Source organism: Eublepharis macularius, chromosome 9 (genome assembly GCF_028583425.1).
Source record: "Eublepharis macularius isolate TG4126 chromosome 9, MPM_Emac_v1.0, whole genome shotgun sequence".
In the NCBI taxonomy this organism is placed as follows: Eukaryota; Metazoa; Chordata; class Lepidosauria; order Squamata; family Eublepharidae; genus Eublepharis; species Eublepharis macularius.
In genome coordinates this window covers 65,653,640-65,678,957 of record NC_072798.1, presented here as the reverse complement: position 1 = coordinate 65,678,957, position 25,318 = coordinate 65,653,640, and the positions used below count along the sequence as shown (strand labels likewise).

The window sequence follows — 25,318 nt, the reverse complement described above, 5'->3', positions numbered from 1 at the left end:
CACTGTTTTATTCAGTAGTAAGCCCAGAGTGTGTGGTATTCTCTGAATTTCTTGTTTGTAAAACATTTTAGAACATCTTATATGTGAGATGTTTTAGTACTAAATCTTGATAGACTTGTAAGAGGTTAAACAGAAGTTGTTTATTTGGAGGATTACTGTTCATTAATTATTCCTCACCATATTTATGTAGTATCCTTGCATTTTCATTCTGTGTTAGTTGTGTCTAGGTAGGAAAATTACAAGTCAAGACCATTAAATAGATGTCTAATCAGTAAAGTTGAGAGCTGCAACAGTTTCATACTATATATGGTGTTTATGCATAAGAGGGAAATGTAACATTAGTTTTTACTGTGGGTTGTGAACCAGTGCTTTTTGGAAGGTATCCAGAATTCAGCAAAAGGATTTACAGTGGACTTAAAAAATCAATATGCAGCTTAGAAAAAGACTGGTAGGGGGTCGGATGTTCTAGGCTTACTTTTTAGAACATGGCTATATCTTGGTACCAGAAATCCAGTAAGTGTATGTCTATGTAGCTTTGAACAAATAATGCCATAAATTGTTCTCCCAATACAGTTTTATGCACTTAGGTGACAGTGTGTGTTATGTGCTATCAAGTTGTCTCCAATCTATGGCAACACTATGAATGAAAGACCTCCAAAACATCATATCATTAACAGACTTGCTCATATCTTGCAAACTGGAGGACGTGGTCTCCTTTATTGAATCTAGCCATCTCATTTTAGGTGGTCCTCTTTTCCTGCTGCCTTCCACTTTTCCTAGCATTATTGTCTTTTCCAGAGAATCTTGTCTTCTCATGATGTGACCAAATACAATAGCCTCAGTTTTGTCATTCTCCCTCTGAGGCGGAGGACATCTTGGGTGTTTCCCACCAACCAATCGGGGAGGCAGGAAGTAGAATCTTTCTTCCTCTTCCTTGGTACGTGGGACCACCCTCTCTTTCCTCAGTTCTTTTCCTGCCTCAGGGGAGAGCAGTTCTCAATAGGCTAGCTCTGCTACCTTTTGATCATATCTTTGTCTTAGTGTTTTTTCCTCTATTACCTGTCATACCTTTACCTCTGTTCCCACCTCGTCTGTTCATCCCTCCACCTTTGTCCTTCTTCTCCTCTTCTTCCTTTTTTCTCTCAAAAAAAAATAGAGGGGAAGACAGAGGGAAAAATCCCTCTAATTAGGAATGGAGAGACAGATGAGGGAACAGGAGTCATCGGACTCGGAGGAATCCTTTTTGGAAAGGGCTGAGGGCTGTTCTCCAGGAACCGTCCTCCCGACGGTGGAAACAGGCCCGGCCGGGTCCGACTCGCCTTTGAGGCCTGATCGGCCCCCCGGCAGAAGAGTGCGCGACGACGGAGCACAGCCCACCAAGAAACGGCCCCGTCTGTTGCAGACGGAGCCGGGGAGAGCCGCGCGTCGTCAGCAGACGCCAGGAGAGAGCGCGGCTGCAAAAAGCCCTGTTTCGGCGGGAAAAGCCGCTGCGGCCCGTTTCCCGCCAAAAAGCATTGCCGAGGTTGCCAACCTCCCGGCGGGGGAGTCGAGGCAACTTTCACCTATACCGGCGCAGGGCTCCAGACACAGCACTCCAGAAGACAATGTAAGTGCTTCCTCCGTATCCCCCGAGATGTTAGCGGCTATTCGAAGGTCCCTTAGAGAAGAACTAAGGTCCCTTTGTCAAGCAGAAAGCCCAGGGCCTAGCCCTTCCTCCTTAGATGAGCCCACAGGATTGTCTCAGGCTCAGAGCAACATGCCTGCATCCTGGCCAACAAAAGCAGCCAGAAAGCAGCAAAACAAAACCCCTAGATGGGTGGAGGAGGACCACTCACTTAGCGAGGCTTCTGAGGAGGGGGAGTTTCTCTCAGAGGAGGAACAAGAAGCAAGTACCACCGTTCCAGAACAGTCTAATAGGCTGTTTCAAATGGACGATTATACTTACCTATTGTCCAAAACTCTTTCAGCCCTGGATCTGAACGAGTCAGGAAAGGGGGAGGAAGAACAAACCCCCTCACAGGGATCACAAGGCAGACCAAAAGGGAATAGGGAGTTCTTCCCCAGATCAGAGAACAACCCTAGAGTCTTCCCTTTTCCTGAGTATTTTGAGAGGCAGCTCAAGGCAGAATGGCTGACGCCAGCAGCCAACAAACAGGTTCCCAATGTGATGAAAAAGTTATACGTGTTACCTAACTTTGCCAATCAGTTCCTGCAGGTACCCGTGATTGACGCGCCTGTTGCTGCTCTTCAGTCCCAGGGACTTCTTTCGGAAGATGGCCAAGGGATGATAAAGGACGGCCTAGACAAAAAAGGAGAAGCGGTGCTAAAAAGAGCTCATGAGGCTCTGGCTATGTCTATCAAGGCATCCTCCATAGCCTCCATGGTGTCCAGAGCTGCAGTAGTCTGGACCAGGAGACTAATTCAGTTACTTCCAGAAAATAACAGGAGGCTTCTGGACGGAACTAACAGAATATTGAAGGCCTGCACCTTCACCGCAGATGCCACACTGGACGCAATGACCATGGCCTCTCGAGCACTGGCGTCTTCTTCTTCGGCCAGGCGACTTTTATGGCTCCGGGCTTGGCAAGCGGATCTCCAGGCCAAACTTATTCTGATGGCCTACCCATTCCAAGGCGACAAACTCTTTGGGGATCAGTTGGAAAAAATATTAGTGGAAACCAAGGATAAGAAAAAGGCACTCCCAAAATCCCTGAGGAGACCAGAGAGACGATCCTTCGGGTACCAAACGTTCAGATCGCACCATACTTTGCCCAGGAATCGTCAGGATCATAAACGTAACTGGTCTGCGACTAGACCCCAACCTCGGAGAGGTCCCTTCCAAGCCAAGTTCAACAGACAACAAGGACTCCGCGGCAACAGGCACGAGTCCGAGGATAAGGGCCAGAAGCCCTGACTCTCAAAGCGCTCCGGTGGGGGGACGACTGCTCAGTTTTCAACAAATATGGGCAGAGTCCAAGGCGGATGCCTGGGCATTGGAGATTGTATCAAAAGGCTATGCAATAGAATTTCGTACCTTTCCACCGGAGCGATTCATCATCTCGCCCTTCAAAAGAGACCCACACAAGAGGCGAATCACCATTCAAGCCATACAACACCTCTTACAAATAGGGGCAGTGGAACCAGTTCCTGCAGAAGAAAAGGGTCAGGGCGTATACTCAATATTTTTCACAGTCCCCAAACGGAACGGGGACTGGAGAGCCATCCTGGACTTAAAATATGTAAACAAATTCATCAAGCTGAAGCGGTTCAGGATGGAAACTCTTCGATCTATTGCAGAGGCTCTACAGCAAGGGGAGTTTCTAACGTCGATCGACCTCACCGAAGCATATCTCCATGTGCCCATCGCCCCAGCCCACCGAAAATTTTTGAGATTCTGCATACACGACAGCCATTTTCAGTTCAGAGCAATGCCATTTGGCCTGGCAATGGCTCCCAGAGTGTTTACAAAACTGTTGGTAGTTCCCATAGTCAAACTCAGAGAGCGGGGATTCCAATTACATCCTTACTTGGACGATGTCTTAATAAGATCTGTCTCCCTGGAAACATCGATCGAGGAAACAGCAGAAGTCATTCGAATTCTGGAGACTTATGGCTTCCTTATCAATCGAGCCAAATGTTCCCTTCAGCCGACACAACGTCTAGAACACCTGGGTCTCATTATAGACACCAAAGAAGGTTGTATGTTCCTTCCGAAAGAGAAGAGAACAAAACTAATTCGAATGGCATCCAATATAATCAGACAACCATCATCATTACTAATGGACCTGTCCAAATTCATGGGCCTGTTAGTGGCACACTCGGAAGCAATTTACTGGGGCAGATTCCATCTACGACCCCTACAGGGTTTTCTATGCCCATTCCAGTCCCAGATCGCCCACAAAACGATCCTCAAAGTTCAAGTGCCACTCCCGATCAAGGAAAGCCTGCGCTGGTGGACTACCGAAATAAACCTGCTACAGGGCAAGAGCTTCCTCACCCATCGTCTTATTCAAATATTCACCGATGCCAGCTTGACAGGCTGGGGCGCAACCCTAGAGGGTTTTCCGACGCAGGGAGAGTGGTCAGCGAGAGAAAGGAGACTCCCGATCAATGTATTGGAGATGCGGGCAATCTTCCTAGCTCTGAAATTCTTCAACAGCCAAATGACTCTCGACCACGTACTGATACGGACGGACAATATCGCAGCAAAGTCCTATCTGAACAAACAAGGGGGAACGAGAACGTCCCGTCTACAACGAGAAGCCAACAAAATCATCAGTTGGGCAGAACACAACCTCAAATCCCTACAAGCAGAGCACATCCGAGGAGTGCTCAATATCCAAGCAGATTGGCTGAGCAGAGAGTCTCTGCACCCGGGGGAGTGGACCTTGAAGAGAGAGATCTTCCAGATGCTGGTGAGACACTTCGGGAAACCAGAGGTAGATCTGTTTGCATCTCACAGGAACAATCAACTCCCGAGATTCTTTTCCAGGTACTTCCATCCACGAGCAGAGGGGACGGACGCCCTACATGCGTTATGGCCAATGGGCCTTCTGTACGCCTTTCCTCCTCTACCAACGATTCCCAAGCTTCTGAGAAAAATAAAAGAACAGCAAGCGACAGTGATCATGGTCGCCCCTTGGTGGCCGAGAAGGCCGTGGTTTGCAGCTCTGCGCCGGATGTCAATAGCCTCTCCTCTCAGACTGCCAAGCCATCCAGATCTACTACAGCAGGGGCCCATTTGGCACCCCCGTCCAGAGTGGTGGGCTCTGACAGGCTGGAAATTGAGCGGGACCATCTCCGACTAGAGGGTTTCCCTCCAGACATTATAACCACCCTGCTGGCTTCTAGGAAGGCGTCAACAGTCAGGATATACAACGCGTCCTGGAAAGCTTTTCATCGCTGGTGTAGACGCAAGCAAGTCGATCCAACTCAACCCACCAAGGCTTCGATACTGAGTTTCTTGCAAGAGGGGCTAGACAGAGGTTTATGCCCGGCCACGCTGAGGAAACAGGTGGCAGCCATTAGCACTGTTCTACCAGCATTAGATGGAGTGCCTCTGGCCTCACATCACCATGTGCGAAGGTTCCTGAGGGGTGCTACATTGTTGAAACCTCCAACGGTACACAGGTTTCCTACTTGGCGCTTAAGTATCGTTCTCTCAGCATTGACTAAACCTCCATTCGAGCCCATTAAGGATGTACAACTGAAATGGCTGAAGCTGAAGACAATTTTTCTTGTGGCCATTACCTCGGCTCGACGTATCTCCGAGTTGAGCGCTCTATCTGTCCGTCCAGACCTATGCATTTTTCATAGGGACAAGGTTGTCCTTAGGACAGACCCTTCCTTTATGCCTAAGGCGTATTCCACCTTCCATAGGTCACAGGAAATCAATTTGCCCTCCTTTTGTCCGAAGCCATCTCATCCGAAAGAAAAGGAATGGCACAATCTTGACGTTAGGAGAGCTCTTAAGGCATACATGATAAGGACTGAATCGATCCGTCAATCGGATTCTCTCTTCGTCAACGTTTCACATCCCAGATTGGGGCAACGCATGTCATCCACTGCCATTGCATACGCCATCAAATCATGTATACAAGAGGCCTACAAAACTATGAAGCTGTAAGTTCCATCAGGAATCACAGCACACTCGGCAAGGAGCGCGGCTACAAACGCAGCTCTCAGATGGAATGCCTCCATAGAAGACATATGTAAAGCAGCTACCTGGTCGTCGTCATCCACTTTCATCAGGCACTACCATATCCACACTTATGCTTCGGCAGATGCAGCATTTGGACGTAGAGTTCTTCAGCATGTAGTAGAGGACGAAGACTCCGTCCCACCCAGGACTTAGTAAACTGCTTTGGGAGCACCCAAGATGTCCTCCGCCTCAGAGGGAGAACGGCCCCTTGGATACTCACCGTGAAGGGTCCTTCTCCTCTGAGGACAGGAGGACATCTTGCCCTCCCTGGAGCTTCGTCCATCTGTCATTGTCATTTCTGTACTTCACATTGTTACTCATGTCATTATACATGTTCCGGCTGTAAATCTAGTTATTGATGCCGGAGTTTGTTCTGTGTTTTCATTGTAGAGAGCGTTTGCATGTTTGCATGTTGTTCTTTCTTCTTCTATTCTCAGATTACAGTTATAATAGTTGTATAGGTTTAGTAAGCACGAGATACTGCTGAGGGGAGTCACCCGAACTGAGGAAAGAGAGGGTGGTCCCACGTACCAAGGAAGAGGAAGAAAGATTCTACTTCCTGCCTCCCCGATTGGTTGGTGGGAAACACCCAAGATGTCCTCCTGTCCTCAGAGGAGAAGGACCCTTCACGGTGAGTATCCAAGGGGCCGTTTTACCTTCTAAGGAGAATTCAGGCTTGATTTGATCTAGAACCCACTTATTTGTCTTTTTGGCCATCCATGGTATCTGTCCTAGGTTTCCTTCAGGATGGACTAGACTCTGGCCTCAAGCCCAGCCACACAGCGAAAACAAGTAGCGGCCCTGGTGTCTGTTCTTCCTCCCGTGGAGGGTTTCTCCCTGTCCAAGCACCCTCTCATACAACATTTCTTGGGAGGTGCCACCTGGTTAAGCCCACCAATGGTCCATTGGATTCCTACTTGGAGATTGTGGACCTGTTCGGTCCACTGGATTCCTACATGTCATCTTGTCATGCCTGACTAGGCCTCCCTTCAAACCAATAATAGACATATCTTTAAGATGGCTGAAGTTGAAGACCATTTTTCCTCATGGCCATCACTTCAATCAGGAGAATCTCAGAGCTTGGAGCCTTATCTATCAAACCTAGTCTATGCATCTTCCATAAAGATAAGGTGGTCCTTCATAGGGATCCAACCTCTCTACCCAAGGCAAAGCTCTGGGCTTCATAGGGTGCAGGAGATTACTCTTCCCTCCTTCTGTCCCAATCCATCTCATCCTAAGGAGAGGGTATGGCACAATCTTGATGTGCGGAAAACTCTCAAAGCATATTTGACCAGAACAGAATCGATAGAAAATCGGATTCTCTCTTCATTAACACTTCCCCTCCTAATGTTGGGAAGAAAATGTTGGCGTGACAATTGGGAGGAATATCAGGACCTGTATCATAGAAGCCTACAGATCAAGCAACAGAGAGATTCCCAGGGGAATCACAGCTCATTCAGTCAGGAGTGCAGCTGCTAACACAGCTCTGCACAACAACATGTTGGTGGAGGAAGTCTGCAAGGCCGCCACTTGTTCCTCAGTCTTCTACCTTCATGAGACATTACAAGCTAAACCCGTACGACTCGGCAGATGCCGCCCTTGGAAGGAGAGTGCTTCAACACATGATACAGGATGAGGAACTCGACCCATCCTGTAAAGAGTAACTGCTTTGGGAGCACCCAAGATGTCTTCCACCTCAGAGGGAGAATGGACCTTTGGACACTTGCCGAGAAGGGTCCTTCTCCTCTGAGGAACGGAGGACATCTTGCCCCTCCCAGGTTCCTCATCACTGTCCTTCTACGTCTATCTCTCCGTGTTGTCTCCTTTTTTTCTATACCATTCTAAAGGTCTAAGTACCAAGTGAAAGTCGCTCTCGAGCAGTACCAGTACCAGAAAAATTCCACTGCTGTTTGGAGTCACCCAAACTGAGAAAGGGGGTGTTCCATGTACCAACAGGAAAGAGGAAGAAACTTAACTTCCTGCCTCCCTGATTGGGCAAAGGGAATCACCTAGGATGTCCTCTGTTCCTCAGAGGAGAAGGACCCTTCTTGGTAAGTGTCCAAAGGCCCGTTCCCCATATTCTGTCCTAACAGTAGCTTCTTGTCCAGAGTAAAGGTTGCGCATCAAAACTATCTGATTTTGTGGAACCCCTATTTCTTTTTAACATTCTCCATAGCTTTTCATAAGCCACACAGTCAAAAACTTTGCTGTAATTTATAAAACATAGGCTGATTTTATTCTGAAATTCCCTGGTATGTTCTATTAGCCATTGTAAATTTGCAGTGTGATCTCTAGTGCCTTTTCCTTTTCTGAATCTAACTTGAATATCTGGCATTTCTTGTTCTGTATATGGTAAGAGTCTTTGCTGTATAATTTTGAGCATCACTTTGCTTGCATGGGAAATTAACACAATGGTCTGATAGTAGCTGCACTCTTAGACATCCCCTTTTTTTTGGAATGTAGACTGAGTGTTTCCAGCCTATAAGCCATTGTTTTGATTTCCATGTTTGTTACAGATTCTTGTTAAAATTTTGATGGACTCAATTTCTATAGCGTAAAATAGCTCTGCTAGTATTCCATCTACTCCAAGTGCTTTATTTTCCTAATTGCTTTGAATGCAGCTTTTATGTCACTTCCTGAGATTTCTGCTTCTTTGTCAAAAGATCCATCTTTGAAAATACCTGTCATCTGTCTTTCTGTCAGGCTATGGATGACAGGCTATGGCAGATAGATCCCTGTACCATTGCAACAAGAAATCCATGCTCTTGGTTAAATGGTTTTTATTCAGAAATCAAATAATTTCCACAGATATGTCCATAGGATTACTCAGAAGCAAGGTAAGCATCTGAGCAATAAGAGCAACATTGACAGGAATAGTAATTCTTGGGAAAACCCTTCCTCTTAACACATATGGTTGCTCCTTCCCCCCTCCCAACAGTAAACAGGATTTGTGGTGCGAATTTGCCCTGAGAACATCTCACATTGCTGTACTATCAAGTTGAGACATAGCAATGCATGGGAGTGAGTAGTCTACAAGGTCATGAACACTGAAAGTTTCTGCAGTCCGTTAGATAAGCATCTACAAGCAGCCTGTGAAAGATACAGTTATGGCATTGGCAATAGGACATCAAGTTACAGTATGAAACATTGGTTCAGTATTAGCATTGGCATGGATGGGGCTCAGACATGACACTTTCCATCTCTTCTGCATAGTTCTTCAGTGTATTGTTTCCATCTTTATTTTGTCCTGATCAGATACTGTATTTCCATGTTGATCTTTCAGCATCGCAAGCCATAGCTTGAATTTCCCTTTGATTTCTTGGATCTTGTGGAACAGATCTCTTGTTCTTCCTTTTTTGTTGTTCTGTTTCTTTGCTCTAGTTATTATAATAGATTTCCTTGTCTCTGCGTGTAAGTCACTGAAAAGCTACATTTAGAATTCTTACTCTTTCTGTCACCTTTTGCTTCTCATCTGTTTTTAGCAATTTTAAGAGTTTCCTCAGTCATCCATTTAGGCTTTCTTTTGGCTAAAGGAATAGTCTTTGCATGTTCTTCCTTGATAATATCTCTGGTTTCAGCCCATAGATTTTCTGGTTCATGATCAATTAAACGTATAGCCCAGAGGAGGTGACTCAGCTCCAGCCAGCAGAGAGTGAGGGGGGAAAGGAGCCAGCCAGGGAAGCTGACCAGGTGCGCACTGCCTAATCAAGACTCAAAGGGCAAGAAGCACGCATGCCTACCTGGGATGCCAATACCAGGACAGACGGGCTAGAAGCCCCTGCCCAAGCCCTAGGGGGAACCAGCAGAAACACATTCGGTGTTTCCGAATGTTTTTCCTGCTTTTGGGTGCACACCCCTAGTTGTGAGATATTCTGTCTAAATCAGGCAAACTGTGTGTGAGCCTGCATCAGTCTGTGTGTATCTCAGAGAGTGGTTATTTATCTCAGTTAGGCAAATTGTGTGGAAAATCCTGAGTGAATCTATATATGTTTGGATGAGAAGAGTGTGTGTTATGTTAGAGAAGATCTGTGACTAGGTCTGTGAATATACCTTAAGAAGATGTAACCATTTTTGAAACCACCAAACCTATTCTGAAACCAATACGCTTATCAGTTCTCTGGAACCATCACATTTATGTACTTACAAATAAATTCTACTTCTGGTTAAGCAAAATGCCTCATCCTTCTGGAATATAGAATCCTTTTTTGTCCTCTCAGCCACCTCCATGTACTGATCATTCTGTCATACTGCTCTCTATAACAAAGCCTTCCTATAATACCAGTTAAATGAAGCGATCTAAGGTGAAAGCCTTGGGTGGCATTGAAAACCTTTTGAGATGCAGTAAAATATGGGTCACACAAACAGAGCAAAATGCCCCAAGTTAGCAGTGGGATTCAAACTCTAAAGGGAAGATGTTCTCAAGGTAAAAGCCTTGGTAAAGTAGAGAACACTTGAAGTCCTCTGTGTGTGGAGAAAAAAGGAGTGTTGGATGTGTGACCAGGGCCTTCCTGACGTAAACGTTGAAGGTAATGTAAGGAGGAGCTGTAATAAAGGTCCAAAAGGCAAGGTTTAGAACAAAAAACTTTTTTGTTTTGCTGCTGGTTTATGTTCCTGTGGTGAATGGAGCCAGTGTAGTATAATAGCTAGAGTACTGGAATAGGATCTGGGAGACCCAAGTTTGAATCCCCACTCTGCCATGGAGGCTGACTGGGTGACCTTGGGCCAGTCACATACTTTTAGCGTAACCTACCTCATAGTAGGATAAAATGGGGGAAAGGAGAATGATGTAAGCTGCTTTGGGCCCCCATGAGGGGAAAGGTGGGGTATAAATGGTGCAAATAAGTGAATAAATAGTACGTTGATTTTAAATGTCTTGGTTGTGGAGAGAGAGTGAGAGAAGCAACAGCAGCTTGAGTAGCTGGCACTTCCTTGCATGATTCTGTGTCTTGTACAAAGCACTATCTCACAAGAGATTGCATCTTGGAACATCATTCAAGTCTGATGAGCTATTTTAGAGAAAAAATTGTAAAACGTATAGTAGTATACAGATTTAAATTAGAAACTTTTATGTAGATCTTTGTCTTTTATGTTTTTCTGCATAGTGCTTATCTTTTATAAACGCTCATGCTACATGGTTGATGTTTAAAAAACTGTTTTCTGTTGATTTGTCTTTTTATAGGATGTTCAGAAAGAGAAAGAAACTCATACTTACCTCACCAAAGAAGCAGTCAAGGAAAAAATCCAAATTTACAATTCAGATGTTACTGACAAGCTAAAGATGACCTTGGTAAGACTTGTATGACTTTTTTGAACTAGAGAATCATTACAACATTACTGGCATGTAAACTTAGGTATATTGCAAAGTGTCTCCCAACATTGGTTTTCTGTGCTAAAAATGTAGTGTTCAGCACAGATGTTTTAAAAGTGTATAATATATCTGAAGTGAAAGAATGCTTGTTAAAGAATGATGGTTTCTCAGTTCCCAAATTCATTCAAACCTTCTGTTACAATGAATAACTGATAAAATACACTGACATTACAAATATACATACACTGGGTTTCCAAGTAAACTCCTTGTTTATTATAAATTCTTCATTTAGATATTGATGGGGTATATCCAACCATCCATGGACTTTGTCTTATCCCCTTCACATCATAGTCCATTGAGCCCCATGAAAGTTTATTCTTGGCTGTCAGTAGAGGGAAGAAGAAATTGCTAACCTCTTCTTCCAAAGAATTGCTAAAAAAATTATTAGAATTACACAGTTAATACATTCCAATATTTCCTTAAAAGAAAGCATTATACTGCTTTGATGCTGTAAAACAAAGCCACAATAGGAATGACTTTTTCATAATACCAGTTACATTCAGCAGATATTTTGTGTTCTTCCTTGGCTATGGGACAACATGTTTTGAACATCTTTAGGTCCACTGTGCATTACGCTTAGGATATTTCTCCAGTCATGCTTCAGAAGAGTGGTGTTTGTTATATTTGGAAAAAACGTTCCAAATATCGTTCAAAGTAAAATAATTTAAGGAGTTGGTGATTTCATGATGTGCTTTCTTATAGAACTCCAATGGGGTGTACACTGGCTTTATCAAAGTTCAGATGGAATTGTGCAGGCCTATCACAGTATGGGCTTCTATGAATCCAGGAAAACACATCATCAACAATGAGACAGCTTTTTACTTACCTAAGGGCTACGTGAATACTCTTCACATTAGCAGCACTAATACTGTCCGTGAAGTTATCGAGGCTCTGCTGAAAAAGTTTCTGGTGGCTGATAATCCTGCTAAATTTGCGCTTTATAAACGTTGTCACAGGGAAGATCAAGGTAAGCTTTTTGATCTTTTGTATATTCGCAATAAATGAGATTGATGATGTGTCTTGGAGGGAGGGAGGTTTCAGGTGATAACTCCTTAACACTGAGTTGAAGATGAAGTGCAAAGTGTCAGGGAGGAGAGATCCTTGACAACTGCATAAGTTTTGGAAAAGGTTACATTATTTAATAGGAACAGGTAAATAATTGATTTCAGTCTAGTTCCCTATTTAAAACTTATTTTTCTTGCTTGTTGTAATTTTGTTCATGCAGGCTACATATACTGCAGAATTACCACTGCTTAAACAGGTATGGTTTGGCTCTTTCTGAACATATGCAAGGTACTACGACTGGGGATGGGGACTTCTCACTCACTCCCAGTCCTAGGCTCCTTTAGTAGCTGCCACCACCCAACCTAAAACAAGCTTGATCTTCACCATCCATTTGGGATGCTGCTGAGCCTATGTATGCATGTGGAGTTCTAGCAGATGGTTGAGCAGGAGGTTCATGAGTGAGGCTTGGACACAGCTTGATTGAACCTAAGAAAGATCTTTATTGTACTACAGCAGAATATAAAATACAGAGAGCACACTGATATGTAGGAAGGAGTGGAGCATAAGTCTTAACAGCTAATAAAAGAAGGTAAAGTAAACACAAAGTCTAATCTCAAATGGTACCTGAAACATCCCTTGCAGGGATGAGTGTTTGTTGTTTGGGGGGATAGGGAATAGAGGCAAGCTCACCTAGCACTTTTCTTTCTCCATCCCAATGAACCACAACACAAAAGGCACCAGAGCCTTTTTACAACCTCTGGGGAGAGGATTTCCTTTCCTCCTAGGGAGTTAAAACCAGTTTCTTCCAAACTCCATGACCTTTCTGGCCCTTGTCATGTAGGTACACGTAGGCCACGAAGCTGGTTTTATGTCGACATGCAAAAGGCTAGAACAACATCCATTTATCCCTGACAGGATATCAGTTTATAACAAACATCCCAAGGAGAGGTGTCAGTTAGAGCAAATGATGTAGTACCCTGCCAAGTTTGTCCTCTCCTCACTGCTTTCCCAGGGCTGGATTTGAAAGGTAAATCACAGGCCGCTTTGATATCTAAAAGGCCTGCAGATATATGTCCATATCATGACACAAGGATAATAAGCAAAATCCACTGCCTTGAGGGCTGGGATCTTATTTGGAAGAGATCTTATTTGGAAATGAGATTAGGCTGTTATCGCTGAGAACTTTGCAGGAGCAAGGATAGGTAAATATATGTCCATGCTTTGGCTAGTTGTAGATACTTATTATTTTGAGAACTGCACACACGGGTAGAGCTTGGGTAGTTGTTGTTGACCATTGAATAGAAGAACAAGATCACTCATATGGAATGGCATTTCCTGGCTTTACTTCTGTGATGATTTGGTGTTCCTTAGGTGCAATAGGAAGCCCACAGTAAGAAATATACTACATGATTTATTGTGTCATTTATAAAAGATAGCTTGAGAAATCATTCTTTTTTATAGTGAAATATTTTTCAATTTTGCAAAGCAGCTTTTTAACTCAGTGTATTGTATAGATATGATTCAGTTTTAATTGAATGTGTGTTTTTTATTTTATGTATTTATACGCTGCTGTTTAGATGTAGACTTTATTTATTAAAGCATTTATATTCTGTCTTTCCATAATAAACAATAGCTGTTTTCACACACGTTGCATAATGCACTTTCAATGCTGTTTAGTGAACATTTGGAACTGAGTTTTCGTGTGTGGAACAAAAAATCCACTTCCAAAGGACAGCTAAAATGCATTGAAAGTGTATTATCCAACTTGTGTGGAAATGGCCAATGTTTGCTTGGATTAAATCCAGACTTAATTACAAACCAGATTATTTTAATAACATAGATTTTTATCCTTAAGATTCAGTCTTTAAGGATCAAATCGGTGCTGTGGAAGAGCAATTACCGGAATTCAAGGGGAAGGGGAAACTAGCTTCTCTCATTCATGTATGATGGCATCCCATGGATCAAATAGCAGTGTTGGGGTGGGGGGGATACTGGAGAAAGCAGTGAAGAATTCATTACATCCACCCCACCAGTACCAATGTTTCTTCATGCCCCTTTGACTACTGGAAGTCATTTAAAGTAATCAGAGATTTTAATTGTGCTTCCTCCAGGTCATGTTCAGCTTGGTCCTAAGGTGTCTTGAGATTGGCAAATGAGTTCTGCTAGTGAAGTCCAACGTTGGAGTGACATTTGGAAAATAAAATTATTTGCAAGGAATTATATTCCGATTTCATGTTCACTAGTCTGTCACTTTATGTGACTGTGATGGTACTCTATGTGTAGAAATAAACATGTTTAACTTTTAAACAAAAATCTTAAATGGGTGAATTTTATGAGAGCCAGTGTGGTGTAGTCATTAGAGAGATGGATTAGGATCTGGGAGACTCCAGTTCAAATACCTGCTCTGCCATGGAAGCTCACTGGGTGACCTTGGGCTGGTCACATGCTGTCAACCGAACCTGCCTCACAAGGTGGTTGTGAACGTGAGGGTAAAATGGAGGAGAGGAGACTGACCTAAGGGTCCCCATGGAGAATGGTAGGGTATAAATGATGCCTATTACTTTATGTGACTGATAGCACTACAAGAGTAGAAAGAAACATATTTAAAGGATTTTTTAAACAAAATTTTTAAATAGAGAGGTGAATTTTATAGTGTACAAAATTGAATTCTGCCTTCTTAAAGAGTTCCAGGTATCTGAAGTCCAGAGGAGGGGCAGGAGGAGATAATGAAATAGCAAATCTTGTACAAGCATTTTCCTTTGATGCAGGGAAATTTGCTTTGTTTGATGTGCTCAGTAAATTGTGAAGTGCTCGTGATAAATCATCAAGTTAGAAATGTACATTGATTAGGGAAGCACTAGTAGTCTTCATCATATTTCTTAAAATTTTATAAGAAATAATTGGGCTGGATCCCACGATCTATTGGCACAAGGATCATGTATCTTTCCCATGTTCCCCCTCCCTGAGCAATCTCTTCTGTGACCCTGGAAAGTTTATTCCTGGGGTTATGGGACTTGCATGGACAGTATGCAGTCAAGAGGCTGATTACAGAGGAGAAAACAACAACTGCCAATTGATCACCATGTTTCAACCCATTGTGTTCAGCAAACATTAGTTGGAGAGGGAGACAATCTGATCATTCTCTAATGTGTGAATTTCTAAGAACAATCAATAAATACTTTCTTCCAAATATAGAGAAACTTGATAATGTTTCACACAGGCAGTTTCTAAGTTGTCCTGAATTATTGTTTCCTTGGATGTTTTTTTACATATGTTCACGTGATGAAAGGTGAAGTGTCTACATTGACTTTGGATCATGGATAATTTATTCATTTATGTTATTTATAGTTCACCTTTCTTACTGAGACTCTAGGTGGGTTACACAGTGTAAGTCAATACAGTCAACAGCACGGGGCATCCAATTAATAGTGCAGTAGGATTTGGATTGCAGAAATCTGAACAGAGCTGAAACAAAGCATAAGCATTACCATGATGTGTTAAATGATGCAAAAATTACATAGTGGGATCCTGCTTACAGCAACAGACAGCACAAGTTATACGCAGTATAGTCCACAATTCCAAACACTTTAGCCAAGCATCTTTCTGAACCATTTTGTTTCAGTACAGCCCTATTACTTGTGTAAGAAAGCCCTTTTGAATAATTTAGTTATGCATTTTTTGTGGAAAGCCAGGGGAGCAGGAGCCTTCCTTAGCTCATTAGACCGGCCCTACTAAAAGGAGCAACCGCAACAGAAAATGCGTGTGTACAGGCATTCATTGATTTTGCACATTTGCAGGTGCTGCTTAGATGAGCAAAGCTGTCAGCATGGGCCATTGGAGAGAGGTGATCCTGCAGATATGAGAGGTCAACACACCATGAAGGACTTTGTATGTGATAGCCAGTACCTTAAATTGAGCCTGAGCAGCCAGTGGAGTGACTGCAGAATGGGAGTAATATGCATGTTTGGCTTAGCTGCCAATAATGACTAAGTTGCAGCATTCTACACCAACTGGTATTTTTGGAGTTGACTTTGAGGGGAGCTGTATGTAGAGTGCATTACAGTAGTCTAGTCTCAATGCTACCATGGCATGGATCTAGGTTGTCAAATTGGCCATGTCAAGGTGGGCAGGACATCTTCCAGGCTACACCAAGATGGAAGAAAGCATTTTTTGCAGCTGCATTATATTGCTTATCCATCAGTAATGTTAGATCCAGTATAAACCCTAGGCTCTTAACTGAGTCAGCAAGGGACATTTGAACCCTATCAAAAGTGGGGGAGCACAGTGTCCTTCAAGATCTCCACCTTCCCACCCAGCATTACCTCTGTTGTTCCAGGCTTTAGTTTCAATGTATTCACTGAATAGCAAGACAGTGATTCAAGACCTCTACCACATTATCAGTAGTTTTGGATAGGGAGATGCAGACCTTGGGTATTATCAGTATACTGATGACAGCCATCCCCCAAACTACAAACGACTTGTACAAAGGCCTTTACATAGTGATAGAAAAGCATGGTTGCTAAAATGTTTGTGATATGCTGACCATTTGATCAAAGCACTAGGTCACGGAAACAGTAGGCTAATTCTTGTTTGACGACGTCTGCAGTCTTAGCAAGTGGCCAGTAGGGGTGTGCGATTCGGCTTAGAAATATTGAATGAATACCCAAAAAATAACTATATGGAATTATTCGGTTATATCCAGCATATTCAGATATATTTGGATAAACTGATATTTACATTACCGGATTATCCAGATATATTTGGGAATATCTGGGAACCACATTTTAAAGCTTGTTCCCTGGCTCCCTCCTTTGTAGGCTTCACAGGCAACTTCGCTTAGAAGGTGGAGGGATTTTAGTGGACAGGGAGGACTAGATTCCCTGCAATTTTGATGTAGTTTGTTTGAAAAATGGTCCCTCTAGCCTTCCAGAAAGATTTCCCTAAAGGGAATAACAGCTGGATATATTTGGAATTCTGAATACTGTTCTGGTATTTTTGGACCTGAATATCAGGAAAACTAAATATTTGTGGTATTTCTGATATCCAGATCTGAATAATACTGATTTTTTTTTTGCTGCACACCCCTAGTTGCCAGCAGAAGCCTGACTTCGGTGCTAGGGAGCAAATAGCCCTCACATCTGACCCTGCTAGCAAATAACCTACGATAGCATAATAATGAAGTTAAGCTGCCTCCTGCACAGTGCATTCTTAAGAGAACATCCAAGAGATAAATATTAGGAAGTCTGATACTTATGTCTTGCTGTTCTCCCCAATGGGAACCCAAAGCAGTGTACAAAATCATTCTTTCCTCCTTGGTTTTATCCTTACAACAACCCTATGCGGAAGGTGAGTGTGTGTGACTGGCACAAGTTCACCCAGTGAGCTTCCATGGCACACTGGTGATTCAGCCTGGGTTTTCCAGATCTAGTTTGCACCTCTAACCACAACACCATGCCGATCAGTTTTGCAGAACGCTATTCCCTAGCTTGTTTAATTAGGCAAGTTCTACTAACCATCAGAAACTTGGCAAAGAGATGACTAGTGAATGCTCCTAAGGTAGCTATTCAAGCTACGTTGCCGTCATTGACACTGACAGGACAGCCAGGACAGTCTGCTTAATTAGCTCATTTCTATCACACCATTTTTGATAGCTTTCCTTGCATTTCTTTGCGTTTCTTTGAAAACATTGAAGGGTTTGTTTGTTTACTAAGAGATCCTTCATTTGGTATTAGTAGTAACAATTATTGCAGTATGTGATTTAATATATCCTTGAAATACTTGGTTTTTATAATGGGATTTGGTTTTGTGTATGCGTGAGTTTTTAGTTGTTGTACTTGATTTTATTTATTTACAACATTCAATTTTTATTTAGTTAGTTTATTTTTTTCCTTTATATCGTACCTATCTCCCCAGTGAGGACCCAAGTTGACTTACATAATTTTCCTCTTCTCCATTTTATCCTACAACCACCCTGGGAGGTGGGTTAGACTAAAAGAGTGTGACCAGCCCATGGTCACCCAGCAGATTTCCTGACAGTAGGGATTCAAATATCATTCTCTCATGATTGATTTATGTTTCATTACAGTTCATTTGAAATCCATGTTTGCATGTTTAATCTTTATTTTATAATATTTTTCTTGTCTGAAGTTTATATGTGCAAGCTTTCAGAAACGGAACATCCCCTTTATTTGCGATTGGTGGCAGGCCCAAGAACAGAAATGCTTAGTTTTGTTCTGCGTGAACATGAAACTGGAGAAGTTTTGGTAAGTTGCTTCTGTGCTTCTAATATGCAGGATCTAGACTAAACATTTTCACAGATGCAAGGATTTCTACCCACAGAGCATGATTTTCCCACCTCCCTCTCCTCATAGTAGCCTGAAATCCCCCCCCATTATGTTTCTGAGGGGGCCCTCTCCCCCCGGAACAGTATTTTGAGAGGCATTTTGGGCCACAGTGAAGTAGGAAAATCATGGTCTGTGAGCAGAAGTCCTTCCACCTGTAGAAATATTAGTCTAGATCCAGTCCCATAGGTAGAAGAGACCTTGAGGGTCCCTAGGTTTACTGATGGGTCATATCTTGCCCAAGAGGTCAACTATATGTAGGCATACATTATAGGCACATGTTTTTTTTCCCTGTGCACAGGAAAAAAAAATGGTACATTTGGGTTCAGTAGTACCAAACTGGAAAAAAAATGTCAGTATTTCCCACTACAGCCAGTTTGGTGTAGTGGTTAAGAGTGCGGGACTCTAATCTGGAGAGCCGGGTTTGATTTCCCACCCCTCCACTTGTAGCCAGCTGGGTGACCTTGGGCTAGTCACAGTTCTCTGGAGCTCTCTCAGCCCCACCTACCTCACAGGGTGTTTTGTTGTGGAGATAATAATGGCATACTTTGTAAACCGCTCTGAGTGGGCATTAAGTTGTCCTGAAGGGTGATATATAAATCGAATGTTATTATTATTCTCCAGTTCAGTTCAGTAATACGAGTAAATTTGGTAAAATTCAGTCATTGTTTTCTATGGGAAACTCAATTCAATTCAGGCATATCCGGTGGCCAGGGTATGTGTGTGGGGGCTACTTTATGCCACCCCAAAGAAGGTGCCCTCAGCCATCTCGAATCTTCCCCTATGGGGAAACCTATGGGGCTATCCAGTGGGCTGGGGGTGGCATTTTGCAAGCAAAATCCACCAAATTTGCAGAGGACCTACCTCTTGACTGCCCTCTAAACACTCCTGAAGTTTCAAGGAGATTGGACCCTGGGGAGGGGGGACTTCATAGCCACCTCCAATCTCCATTATTCCCTATGGGAAAAACAATCTGGGAGCTAGGGGTAAAATTTTGCAAGTAAAATACACCAGTTTTTCAGGGGAGCTATCCTGGCTGTCTTCTAAAGATCCCCCCAAGTTTCAGGGAGATTGAACCCCGGAGTTCGATTCTGCTGGCCCATGAACAAGGTGTCCCCAGCTGCTCCATTTGTCCCTGTTGTGGAAAAAAACTCCAAACTGACTCTCACTGCAGAAACACATGCACCAAGGTTACCATGCAACTAGAAGCAAACTGAAGCAAGGGAATGGAATCCCCCCCAGAACCCAAGTGAAGCAAGGGACACTCTTGCAACATAGCCCAACAGAACCAATGTCATTCACAGCAGGCAGGCACTGGGTTCAGCCAGAGGGGGAACACAACCGAATAGAACCAAGCAGTACTCAGCCACAAGCACAAGACAATGGCAAGCATAAGAGTGATCACGATTCCTGCCCACTGGCCTGACAGGTACTTGAGAAACCTCTCTACAGCAGACTTCATCATCAGCCATCCTCTCCCATCCCTGTAATGAGGAAAGTTAAATTAACATTAGAACAACAGCATATTAGAACAGCACATTACATCAGTCATCCCTTCCACCACTGCAATGAGGAAAGTTAACATTTAGAACACCACATTACATACAGTATATTACACAACAGCAGTTTGTAGCTTCGTTTGGGTGTTTCTATGGGTTTCCGTCTGTGATACATGTTGTGTTGTTCTCTGCTTTTCCTAACATCTCTTCCTGACTTCTTCCCATCCCAGTGCAAGAGAACAACATTTCTAGTGCCTCTTTTCTCTCTCTTTTTTTATTTTTTTAAAAAATTTCTTTTTTTAATTTTTTTTGACATTTTTTATTTTTTATTAACTACATTAACTAACAATACAAAGGGAAGACAGGGATCAAGGGGAAAAAGGGAAAAATACCACAACAACTACAACATGTAACAACTATACTACACAAAATGTTTTCCCTTCATACTGCCATTATTCAAAAGTTAAAGCTTTATATTATATTGATGGAGTGGTTGACCTTACTAAATGCAAATTACAATTTAATTTCAAGTTAAATTTTTCTTCCCCTCCTGGGTCCCGGACGCAGTTCTCTCTGAGCAACTGCAGCCGCAGTGCTCGTTTCCTCCCCCTCCCCCTCAGACTTCTCCTTTTCGTCTTGCTTGGTGCACTGGAATTCTGGGTTCCTGTCCTCAAAATCCCTTAGTTGATCTTCTGATAATATCTTAAAGGCTTGATCTTTATGGCTGAACCAGATTCCTTCCGGGAATAACCATTTGTACTTTATTCCACGTTCTCTCAGAAGAGCTGCGAACTTTTTATACTTAAAACGTCTTTTCCGAACTAGAAATGGGACGTCTTTCAATATCTTAATTTTGTTGCCCAAAAAGTCCAAATCCGCATTGTATGAATTGTATAGGATAGTGTCCCGGATCCTCTTAGATGAAAAATCGATGATGATCTCGCGCGGCAGCTGACGCTTCATTGCATATTTTGAAGTAGCCCGACGGGCTTCCAAAATGGCGCTTTTTACTTCTTCTTTAGTTGCCCTCGCGGGTGTCGCCAGTAGTTCCGAGACAAGACCCCGTAAATCCTCGTTTTCCTCCTCTTTCACATTCTGGAGGCGCAAAATTGTCTGTGTTCGTTCCACTTGTAGCCCGATCAACTGATTCTCCACCAGTTTAAGCTCTTTATTCGTAGCCTTCACGAGTGACGCACTTTCCCGAGCAGACTTCTCTGCCCCCCCCCGCTGCTTCCTTGATGGTTTTCACTTCGCTCTTAATTAAGCCCACCCTTTGATCTGTTTCATTCAGCTTGTCAACAAAGGGTTTTATAGCTTCACCAACCGCCCTCCGTACTATTTCCTCCAGCGATTCTCCCTTTAAGGCAGCCGAAACTGACTTGCCAAGGGCAGGACTTTGGTTTTTTGTTGCCATTTTGGGGGGGGGGGGGCGCCAACCAAATTTTGAAACTCAGCAAAGGGGAAGAGTGAGCCTTCTTAGCTTCAGATCTCACCTCTCCTTCACGTACGCTTGTAATAACAGAAGGAATTCGCTTACTTGTAGGCTCTCGCCTAGTTCTGCTCTTTGCCGTTTCCCATGGCCCGGCAGCACTCGAGGCGCCGCGCACGTCCGCCGGCCTCCGTAGGGACAAACGGGCAATTAACCCCCCGCATTGATTCCGGGGGGCTCTTCCCGCAGCGTCCTGGACCCAGCCTCCCTCACTGGGAGTTTTGGGGGCTAATCTTCGCAGATCAGCCGCCCGGACAGGGTGCTCGGCCGCTTCCTCTCGAGCCAGCGAAGAGGAGCGTCCGACATGGCTGAGAAAACGAAACCGAATCTAGTGCCTCTTTTCTCAATTATCTGCAGAAATTTGTGCTCACACGGGCTGGTGGTTTTGTGGTCCAAATTGCATTGTGCGTTTGTTCTACCAACTGAATCAACTGTCCTCTTGCTGGTTTTCTACCTAAGTTTTAAGACTTGGGAAGAGTGTTTTCCCCCGTGTCACAGACTCTTAGAAGATGCAGGTCACAAAGTGGTTCACCTCATTCACTTTGGAAGTACAAAGTCGGGAAATTGAATAGTGGCATGTTGACCTTCAGGAAGACCAACTGCTCAATTCTCCAGGGGAGTAGGCGAGTGCAATGCAAGCTGGCAATGTTGCCTGCATGGGAAAAGACACACCCACTCTCCACACTTGTCAAAGGACATGAGAGGAGCTTTTGAGCCTCAAGAGAGAGGTATGACTAGACCACCTTCTTCTTGGCCCAGTACCTCAGTGGATTGGTAGAAAGCAACTCTCAGGGCTCTGCAACTCTCAGGAGACTCACAAGTTGCAGGGTCCTCTGCAGGTCCACTGGAGGAACCCAGACCAAGAGCATCCTTCACCAGGAGAGGAAGTTTGTGGGCCGCACAATAAATGTGCTTGAGGCCCACTCACACTGCCACAGCCTTCATGTTTGTGCCACCATCAAACACCATTATCCCATGGTGACGCTGGCCTTATCTACTCAGTCCACTAGTTCCCTCTTGATGGTGGCAATGATATTCTCCACCATGTGTGCCTTGTTGAATATCTTGACATGGAGCAAAGCCTTGCAGGAGCCAGCTCAGCAGTCTCCCATCTGGCCCTATTTGATGCTGGTCATACCACCCCAACCTTGAAGGTCATTGGGTTGCCACCAGTGTTCAGTAAGTGAAAGGTATGCATGCTGCGACTGAGGGCAGGTCTGAAGTGCATACTTCTCCTGGCAGTGTGAGACAACTGTGCCTCCTCATGTTCCTTGGCAGCCATATAAAGGGAGGGCATCACAGTCCTGTTCAGCATGATGCAAGCAGGGGGTGTGCCAAGGACAGACTAGCTGGAGCAGTCATCAGAATGTGAAGTCCTCTATTATGGAGAACGGCTGCCCGTCTAAAGCAATCATCTCTGTAATCTTCCAAGTGATGAGCCTAGATGCCCTCTGGATTCCCTTTCTTGGCACACTAGTGCCATGTGCACCAAACATCTCCAGCAGAGATGCTTGGCATCCCTTCCCTACAGGAAACCTGGAGAGGGGAATGCCAGAGGTGGTCGCAGGATGACCCCCTTGCTGGTTTTCTGGCAGCCGTATAATGCCAGTCTCTCCCCCCTAAGAAGCACTGTTTGGTGGTGCATAGTGGGGGTCCTCCATATTCTGGAAATGCTCCCAGATGTTGGAGGACAAGGGGTGCCCATGCTGCCCTGCTCCTTCTATGAGGCGCTTGGGCCAGACACACTGTGTCTAGACTGGGCAGAAAAAGATGGCTGAGGGTGAAGGGGTAAAGATGTGGGGGGTGAAGGGGTAGAGGTGGGGGTCACTACTTCCACACTCTCTTCCTCTTCTTCCACCATCCTCTCCTCCTGCCTCGCCATGCTGGTCTCAGGAAACTGGGTAAGGTTTCACCAATGGAGGGCCCGTCCGCCAGTTCCTCCAACACCCTCCAGGGCCCCGGGGTGAGCATGAGGGATGGAAAACGCTCATTCCCCAAGCCCACCCCAAAAGATTCCTCATGCTTCTCCTCCCGCTGCTAGGTCTCAGCAGCTGGAGGAGGGGGAGCCTCAGCAGCAGTATCCTACCCAGTGCCAGCTCCTGCCTCAGGTACTTGTGGTGGGAGTGATGCTCCTGCATCTGCCTCAGGAAAGAGGGCTTTGCAAACTTTTACTGTCACGAATCCTCTTGCTGTCACCAGAAGCCAGGCGGGTGCACATCAGCTACACTTGGGCTGGCCTGCTCTGCGCAGGTAGGGGGAGAGCCACAGCCATCCCAGCTTTTTAAAAGTTCATAACCCTGTGTGAATACCAAAAGTACACTCAAGCACCACTAGGTAATTTAAGTTAACAAACTGAACCAAGCGCCTCCCCCAGAAGAAGAACAGCTGACAACAATTGAGCACCAAATTAAACTTCTATGCCAACAGAAAACAGAACCCAGCAAAAAATTCCAACCAAACTTCTGTAAAGAAAGAGCAAGTCCCAACAACAGGGCAAAACATCCCCCTCCAAATGAAAAACCAGCAAAAATGTACAACAATAAAGAAAGCACCCACAACAGGGATAAACAGCCCCCCCAACAAGTGGATTTAATAAAATTAACAGGAACTATAAAACACCAAACAACCAATCACCCACAGCAGAATAAAACAAAAGACCCCCCCAGCAGAACAAGCAGCAAAATTAACAGTAAATGTAACCAAATTCAAAAGCAAGAAACCCAAGTGCCCCCCCACAAAAGCCCATACAGCAAAAAAGCAGTTTTTTAAAATTCAAAAAAAACCCAACCCCTCCCTCCTAACCCTATCCCTCCCAGACACCAGGCCAACCTCCTCCTCCCAGAGAGAAAAAACCCAGTGAGTTTACAATTCTCAAACCAGGTAGCAGCAGAAGTCCTCCAGGTGCAGCAGGCAGCAGCAGGAATCCACTCTCTGGGAAGCAGGATCCAGTTGCAGTCCAAAGCAGGCCAGACCACAAAAAGAGAGCCAACAGCCAGCAACAGCAAGCAGGCAATCTCTCTCAAGGGCAGAGCAAAATGGAGGCTGCTCTGAGGCAAGCCTGCATATTTAACTCTTTGCAGGGCAGTTTAAAAATTGCACTCACCTTCTTGAGAATCCCATTGGCCAGAAAAGAAGAGTTTCTGCAAGGACTGACCGTTTCTCTCTTGCCACTGTCTTCTCCCCCGTTCCATCTGGTTAAAGAAGGCGGGAAACCGTGTTTCTTTGCTGTTCTTTACCCAAGTTTACTGCATTAAACCAAATTAATTAAGTAAACTTGAGTTTGGTAATACTGAATTTGATTAGGTATTCCCTTTTTAGTTTGGTAATAGCGAATTTTACCAAATCAAGTTAAAATTGCACACCCCTAGGCCACAGTGCACATCTGGAGAGCTATTTGGTACTCAGTTGAAACCCAAACTAGATGGAATCCTTAGTCTTTTGTGTATAACTGTCTTGCCAAAAATATCTGTCCACTGCATACTCTCACAGCCATTCCTAATAGTTCAGAACAGTGCGCTGAAACTCTTGTGGTCAGCAGTTACTCATTTTCTTCCAAGCAAAAGAATATAGCAACTAAAGTATAGGTGGAATTGTATGAAGGAGAAAAATGAACGTTTTAATAAATATTTCATCTGCTTTCTTTCCTCCATACTCCTAGCAATCGGTGATTACTCATAAAAAGTTGTAGGCAGCTGTGCTGGTCCAAGGTAAAATCAGAAGACATGGACAAACCCATGTAATACCTTGTTTTAGTACCAACCAAAATGACACAAAACAGCTTTCTGTGATGTTTTGGTAGGTTCAAAAAAGTGATATCATGCGGATTTTGTTTTGGGATTTCATACATTTCACTTACTGTGTTTGTGATATTTTAAAGTCTTGTGAGAATTTTTCATTAAAGGAGACACATGGAAC

At 44.0% G+C, this 25,318-nt stretch overlaps 1 protein-coding gene across 3 annotated transcripts in view; it reads left to right on the top strand.

Moving 5' to 3' along the window:
* RASSF3 (Ras association domain family member 3) overlaps positions 1 to 25,318 on the top strand; it is a 114,988-nt gene that overhangs the window by 86,514 nt on the left and 3,156 nt on the right. For all 3 annotated transcript variants that reach the window (XM_054988672.1, XM_054988671.1, XM_054988673.1), the window contains 3 exons: positions 10,881 to 10,988; positions 11,772 to 12,036; positions 18,222 to 18,337. In XM_054988672.1, the coding sequence (XP_054844647.1) occupies positions 10,881 to 10,988; positions 11,772 to 12,036; positions 18,222 to 18,337 (489 nt within the window). The remainder of the gene's footprint in view (positions 1 to 10,880; positions 10,989 to 11,771; positions 12,037 to 18,221; positions 18,338 to 25,318) is intronic.